The sequence below is a fragment of the Tympanuchus pallidicinctus genome, unplaced genomic scaffold (genome assembly GCF_026119805.1).
Source record: "Tympanuchus pallidicinctus isolate F22 unplaced genomic scaffold, pur_lepc_1.0 scaffold4, whole genome shotgun sequence".
In the NCBI taxonomy this organism is placed as follows: domain Eukaryota; kingdom Metazoa; phylum Chordata; class Aves; order Galliformes; family Phasianidae; genus Tympanuchus; species Tympanuchus pallidicinctus.
The window spans coordinates 50,167,696-50,175,526 of record NW_026294758.1 but is presented as its reverse complement, the minus strand read 5'-3'; the positions used below and the strand labels follow the sequence as shown (position 1 = coordinate 50,175,526).

The window sequence follows — 7,831 nt, the reverse complement described above, 5'->3', positions numbered from 1 at the left end:
GCACTCAGGAATTGTCCTTTTGCTAAGTAAAGCACATGCAAAATAGCAAACTTTAAATAAACACGCACATTGGTAAGTTACCTTGGATTCTACACTTTATTAAATTAGACATATGTAAATCAATAAAGGGACAGCCACTCTTTCTTTCTTTTCTTTTTTTTAAACAGTACTCACTGCTCCTTCAGCTGTTCTAATGTCTCTCCTACCAGAAATTTCCAGCTCCCCCCTCTGTCAGCAGAACAGCTAATGCTGACTGCTCACTGACTTTGTTTGCACAAGGTCAGCTGTCAGACTGCAGAATAATATGAGCTAGCCTAGCTTATTTTGTCCAGAGCAGATTAAGGAGCACTGAATTCAAATTACAGATCTGCAGGTACAGTGGCACCTGGCAGGTAAGAGATATTGAAATTATTACTGAAAATCTGGAAGTGAAAAGATAGATACATTCTGGATTTAGCCTAAGCACCAAAAATACATATTTTAAAAAAAAAAAAAAAAAAAAGTAAGCCACAGAATAATCCCCATATAATTAAGCAACGGAACAGAAGCTTCTATCATAGCCACTTTAAAGATTATCCACTTTTAAAAGTTCATATTTCTTCAAGGGTTTGTGACTGTACACATAACTTCTAAGAAAGAAGTTATCGTCATAAATCAACTATAAAAAATCTAAATCTAAGCAATTTAGTGTAAACAGAAGAATATCATTATAGAGTACTTCAAATATTTGAACTCTAAAACTTCCACTTGAGTACTCATAAAATACAATTTATTTAAAAATAGAAAACAATTTTAAATAAAGATAAACAGTAAGAATACTTCATTTTAGCATATTGCACATATTTATACAACATTATTATTGCACACTGATTTATATTAAATTTAGCCCTACCAACAGGTACAATTTAACAACAGCAAAGACAACTGAAGTTCTCAGTCCCCTTGGAGAGGTCAAGGATCAAACAGCATTTGTTCAACTAATCTGGAAGAATCCTCTAATCATTCAGTTTATTAACATTTTTAGTATCAAGCAAAGGCATCCTGCATCTCATCACAGAGAGCCCTTCAGGGTGGGTCCATCACCTCATACTGAAGTAATTTTCAGTGATAACAATAAAAGCTTGTCTGTGCTCTGAATTCTTCTTTTTTGACCAACCAGTTTTTGGTCCAGTGACAAGACAGACCTTCACAAGATCTGAAATGAAGTAGCGTGGCTCTTCTATGTTATCACACAAATTAATTTGGTGTTTGATTGTCCAAGGAAGCATTAACTTGAGCAACTACGGTTGCTAACTCACTGCCTTGCAGACAGGGTGACAGATCAAATCTTCGAAGGGGGACATCAACAAGCACAATGTGACATTCCACCTCATGAGACCCTCTTTCTCAGGTGCTTGCCATGCAGATCTGCTCCATGGCAGCTCTAATGAACCTGTTCTATTTTGTTGAACAGCAGAGACAATACATGAGACTGCATGTGACTCTAACAAAGTTTCGCATGTTCAATATAACAGAACTCTTAAGTGCTAGCAATTTCATTTCTCATAAGCTAAAAAAGTATTATTTTCCAAAAAATTGGATTACCTCAGTTATATCTCTTCTTCTACCTCACGTATCATTCTTTTTACAGAGCATGATAAGCATACAATGGTTCCGATGTGAATCCAGCCAAATTTCATCTGAATCCAGCCCACCACCAATGCTAAATTAATATGCAGTCACAAAAGGCTACGAAATACTTCATATGAAGTACACTGCTCCACTGTCATTTAAAAAACATTTCAATTGTACGCTTGGAATTGATTGATTTAGCCTTTTTTGATGCTGACTGTGAAGTTGTTGGTCCAGACCTAAAAGTAAAAATAAAATTAATATATAAGTATACAATAGATATTTATAGAACATTAAAACTGTTTTTTTTCTTAACTTCAATACTTTAAAATATGAGTTGAGTACGTAGTTTTCTGAATAACCTTACCTTTTTGTTCCTTGTAATGGTTTTGTGCACTGCTGTCCTCTGTCTAACCCTCCTGAGGAGTAATTGGAAACAATAAAAATGTATTACTTCAGTAAATTAAGAACAATGCAGAAATCATATACATAGCAGAACTTTTGCAAGAGCAGTTTTGGATAAAGATTTTCCTTTTTTTTTTTTTTTAATTCAACAATACTGGAACTGAATCTGGCCAATGGTTAATGCTTCATTAAAAAGAGAAACTACTTGAGTAAACAGGCTATGGGTTTAGCATGTTGTAGGTACAGCTACAGGACAAATTTTACTGGAAGAACATCACATTAGCAGTGCCTGCCTTTATGCTCACAACCTCTGTTTTAGCCAGCACATTAATTAAACTTTTCTGTCAACTGAACCTCTGAAATGATCTAGATTAATGACATTTTCAGTAATTTTCACCTAAATTTCAGTAATCTCAGAAACACCAATCTGATTATGGTTACAAGGGAGCAGACAGGATTTACAGAAATGACAAGTAATTCCTACATTACCACTGCCGCAAATTGGGTGCATAGTGGTGCAAATTGGGTGCATAGAGTGCACTATGTAACTAACACCTCATTCAGAAACCTTGTTTGTCAATAAAACTGATCTGACATCTTTTAAATAGAGGTGCTTTCTCTCACACAGATATTACTCCAATGAATATCTTGAAATGTCCTGAAAAGTTAAAAGTGTACAGCTACAACTATAGATTACTGGCATTACACAAGTAGATAATGTGAATAACCAAAGATATCTTAATGTGCCTACTCACCAACTCTGATTGAATTTTCTGTATCAGAAGTCTTAGCAGAACAATCATCTTTTTCTGTCAGCTCCTGGATAAGGCCTTTGTTTAAGCAGACATCTACATGTCTGTTAAATGACACAAGGCTGGTGGTTTTCTGTTCTGAATTACAAACTGGACAAACAAGAACACTGTCTTCTTTGGTTTCAAAAGAACAGGATGAACTAGTTCCTTCTGTATGATCTGTCCTTCCAAACTGTTTTGCATTCTCCTGTGAATTTCTTTTGGGAAACAGACATTGTTTTATGCTTGCATTTCTAGGAATATCAATGAGATCACAAGGCTGTTTTTCTCTGTGAGGTTTTTCTGAGACTATCTGAGTGAATTTTTTCTCTTTGCTATTGCCAGAAGAGCTTTCAGATGTACTTGCTGACTGGTCTGTTCCTGCTAATTGATCTGTTGTTATATTTTCTTTACAATCGTCAATATTTTCATTTTTGCAGTGTGATAAGTTAGAAGTATTTTCTCTTGAAATGTCATTTTTTGATATTTCCACAGTATCTTTAACTAGACTGCCAGCAAGACATTCATCAATATGCCTATTAATCTCTTCCAAATTAACACTACTTTGCTCCTCAAAACAAACAGGGCACGTGAAGATCTCACATATGTTAGACTTCTGCAAGTTTGTGACCTTGTTTGCTTCTTCCACAAAATCTGCTGATGAGTTTACACCACAAAAGTGCTGCTTACCTACACTTTCATTTGGAAAAACATTATTATTACAGTTTAGTTGCCTTGCAGCTCGCTTTTTATCAAAAAAACTTCCTTTGGAAGATGCTTCTGAGGTTTTTGTGAGATTTTCTTGATTGGGTTTCCCTGGCTGAAGCCTTGGAAAATCAAGTTCTTTTCCTGATTTTAAGAAGCTTTTAATGCTTTTTTGTTGGTATTTCTTCTCTTCTTCACTTAAAAATCCTGATACTCGTACACCTAATGAACAAAAAAAGTTACAATTTTAAATATGAACATTTTTAAAATTTGATACTTACTTAACACCTTTTTGAGGTGAACATTCACTCAATATAAGTATGTTTTTCCCTATAAAGAGAGGTTAAGGAGCCTGCAAATGCTAACAACACATCACGAGATACATGCACTTCTATCAGACCTGAAAACTTGTCCAACTTTATTTTTAATTTTAATACCCCAAAGTATTAACTCCTAGCATGATAACGTGAGGCTATAAACTTAACACAGTTATATAAAATTCAGTCCAAAAGACAGATTCACATCAAGTTTCCCCATCAAATTATTTTTTTTCCCTTCAGCACATTCTGATATTATAGACAACTAGATTTTATACTTTATTGAATGACTCACACCCAAAATCACAGGCCTTAGAATCAAAATACAGAATTAATTTTGACAGAATTTTTCAAATTTCTCACAGAACTTGGCATCTTCAAATTTCTAAGCAGTTCTATTTAATGCATTTGTTACTAAAAGGGGTTATGTATGGAAGTAAATTGTTGCTGCAAGGCAAAGCATATTTAAAAACCTTTTTAAGGCCGCAGAATTAAGAACTGCAATGCAGTTAAGATTCTACTCTCCTGCCAATGTTTATATTGTTCCAGAACTATCAGGTAGTAGGAAAGGTACAGCTTCAATTAGTAAGACATTCCAGAGTTACTACTCAGCACTCTAGAGCCATTTCACTTTGCAAAAACCACTAGGGTAATGGAGAAAGGATAAATCCATTTATATTATATAAAGGTTTACTTTAGAAGACAGTCCATTATTTCCATATGCTATGTGATCTAATTCTGAAAAAAGTTTTACCCATAAGTCTTATCCTTAAAGGGTGAGGAGCAACACTATCAATTTCCGTTCCTAACAACATCTTTGCAACAGCAAATATTTCATCCTCAGCAGAAACAGAAGACAGCACAGTTGAAGCTCTTGTTTTTACTTCAAAGTTCACATTCTTTAGCTTTAAGGTAACAGTTTTACCCTATTAAAAAAAAAAAAAACAACAACAAAAAAAAAACCAGTTATACATATCTTATATGGCACACACAGAAATACAAACACAGCACCTCTGTAAGGGCCTTAACGCCACAGTCAAGACCTTCTTTTCGTCTGTGTGCAGTAAGAGTTACTGCAAAAAATTTATTGGTAAGATTTAACACTTGCTCTTGAACTACTGCCAAAATAAAATTTTCTAAAATAGGTCAGTTGGCAATGGTCCCCAGAAGACTTCTGCCAACAGTGCATATGGCTGCAGGCACAACATCTACGTGGTCTACTAAAAATTATTTCCTCGCTGAGAAACTTTCAGCACCAGGTATCTAAGTTTTGCTGGGAAAACTATTAGGGATGTGTAAGTAATACCCTATTAAGGATCCTTCCTCAGTGTTGTCAGAGCAACACATAACACCTCTGTTCGGCACAAATATTCTCTGGCAACACCTTCCATGACAATTGTGATTTGGAATGACCATCCAAACATAAATTAGTGTGTTTGGTGCCTTTGTAAGCTTACTTCTTTGACCTATTTGCTGTTGATTTCTCTTTCAACCTGACACCTACTGAGACAATCATTTAGCAGAAGAGAACTAGTAAGAACTCTTTTAGGTCTTGAATGTTACTCCTTGCTTTACCAGAAAGACCATTAGAGAAGTCTTTCTTTCAAAAAAATACAAATGTTGCTCCAAAATTAATGCTTCCTATTTATTTCCATAAAAATTACAAAATCTACAAAGAGCACAAGGACACTATCTGATAGAGAAATTCTCAGGTACAAACCAACATTTTTCTCCATAGTCACCACTATTAGCTATGTATTTTTGCCAGCAATTATCAAGACCTGGCATGCTGTGCTCATAAAAATCCACATAGTTGTCCAGAACATGTCTTGTCTTTGAAGTTGCTGTCACCACTACTGACATGTGCCATATACTACATCACTGTGCTCACATCCACTGTTAGGTTTCCAGAAATGTTCAGCAAGTGTTGACGACTGTTAATGCGTACAATTTTTTCCATAAGGAGGAATTCAATTCCACACCCTTGCTTCAGACAGACTTCCATATTAGATACCATTTTCACAGAATCATAGAATCCTTAGAGGTGGAAGGGATCTTTAAAGGTCCAACCTAAATCTTCTGTCTTTGAGCCTGAAGCCATTTCTCCTTGCTGTATCACCACAGACCCTGCTAAAAAGTCTGTCCATTTCTTTCCTGTAACTCCCGTTCATTTTGCCCCTCTGTTGTCATCTGTCATACACCAACAAAATGTAAAGGAATATGGTGGGAAGGTTCAAACTCTCTACTGCCATACCACCAGCATCTGCCTCTGATGTCATGAGACAACATCATCAAATATTATGCATTAAATTCACAGCAGCTCTCATAAAAAGAAATTTGGGAGAAGGAATACAGAGGCTGTTCATATCATTCATACATTGAGTGGGATGACTAACTTTTCTGCAAACTGGGAACATGTGAGCTTTTTAAACCATACTGCTGGTTATCTACTGGATCCTACATAAAGATAGGAGAGAAACAGCATTTTAAATGTATTAGAATTATATGATTGGTGGTGAATGGAGCTAAATCCAGCTGGCACCCAGTCACGAGTGGTCTTTCCCAGGGGTTGGTACTGGGGCCTGTCCTGTCCAATCCAATGTCTTTATTGATGACATGGACAAGGGGGTTGAGTGCACCCTCACTAAGTTTGCCAGTGACACCAAGCTGGGAGGAAGTGTTGATCTGTCTGGAACTAGGAAGGCCCTACAGAGGAATGTACACGGGCCAAAGCCAAGTCCCAGATCCTGCACTATGGCCACAATAACCCCCCTGTCAATACTGTACACTTGGGGCTGGTGGCTGGAAGGCTGTGTGGAAGAAATGGACCTGAAGGTGTTGGTTGATGCTTGGCTGAACATGAGCCAGCAGTGTGCCCAAGTGGCCAAGAAGGCCAATGGCATCCTGGCTTGTATGAGAAATAGCATTGCCAGTAGGAACAGGGAAATGATCCTCCCCCTGTACTCAGCTCTGGTGAGGCAGCACCTCGAGTACTGCGTTCAGTTTTAGGCCCCCTACTACAAGAAAGACATCAAGGTCCTGGAGCTTGTCTAGAGAAGGTGAGGGGTCTGGAGCACAAGTCTGATGAGGAGAGGCTGACAGAACTGGGACTGTTTAGTCTGCAGGAGACTCAGGCAAGACCTTATTTCTTTCTACAGTGACCTGAGAGGACATTATGGCAAAGTGGGAGTTGGCCTTTTCTCCCACATAACTAGCAACAGACTAGAGGTGATAGTCTCAAGATGTGCAAGGGGAGATTCTGGTTGGATGTTAGGAGTAATTCCTTCTCCAGAACAGTGGTTTGCCACTGGAACAGGCTGTCCAGGAAGGTGATTGAGTCACTATCCCTGGAAGAGTTCAAGAGATGTGTAGATGTACTAGAAGACATGGTTTAGTGAGGAAATACTGACATTAAGTGGACAGTTGGACTGGACAATCTTGGAGGTTCGAACCTTGTTGACTTCATGATTCTATAATTGACCAGAGTACAGCTCATAGGCAACAGATTCTTTTTAGCAGCTCTCATATTTATCAGCATTGCCATTAGCAACAAATTTTAAGATATTCTGTAGCTTAGTTAGTTGAAGTAAGTTTTTCTAAACTTATTATTAAATATCTATCTGAACAAAATCAAAACTCTGTCTAAAACATTCAAACTAGCTGCAAATGATATAAGATAATTTCCTGAAGATAGACTGCATGAAGTGATGATGATTCATACCACTAATACATTTTGAGTGGAAAGTGGTGTCCTTTTCAAAGTAAATAAAATAAAAAATACCTTCAGTCCCTCTTTCTGTAAGTCCTGGGCAAGTTCTCTGCAGAGTTCTCGACACAAGTTGTACTGATCTTCTGCCGTGTTAATTTCACTGAATGTTCTAAGATAAAGAAAAAGTATCTTTTTTTGATATGAATCCTAAGGCTTGCTGCCATCTAAATGTTGTTTGTTTTTCTTTAACACTTGAACAAGCCTATATCAAAAGAAAGTTTCATGGGGTTTGA

General features: G+C 36.9%; 1 protein-coding gene and 1 long non-coding RNA gene across 8 annotated transcripts in view; one reads left to right on the top strand and one right to left on the bottom strand.

Moving 5' to 3' along the window:
* Positions 1-484: 484 nt before the first annotated feature.
* Positions 485-7,831, bottom strand: part of POLK (DNA polymerase kappa) — a 32,092-nt gene continuing 24,745 nt past the window's right edge. For all 7 annotated transcript variants that reach the window (XM_052701412.1, XM_052701414.1, XM_052701411.1 and 4 more), the window contains 5 exons: positions 7,611-7,707; positions 4,584-4,755; positions 2,772-3,734; positions 1,979-2,030; positions 485-1,850 (listed from right to left, as the gene is read on the bottom strand). In XM_052701412.1, the coding sequence (XP_052557372.1) occupies positions 1,766-1,850; positions 1,979-2,030; positions 2,772-3,734; positions 4,584-4,755; positions 7,611-7,707 (1,369 nt within the window). In that variant the 3' untranslated portion in view covers positions 485-1,765. The remainder of the gene's footprint in view (positions 1,851-1,978; positions 2,031-2,771; positions 3,735-4,583; positions 4,756-7,610; positions 7,708-7,831) is intronic.
* Positions 1,079-7,831, top strand: part of LOC128089734 (uncharacterized) — a 104,510-nt gene continuing 97,757 nt past the window's right edge. Inside the window, exon 1 of the long non-coding RNA XR_008210658.1 lies at positions 1,079-1,210. This is a non-coding gene — a long non-coding RNA (uncharacterized LOC128089734). The remainder of the gene's footprint in view (positions 1,211-7,831) is intronic.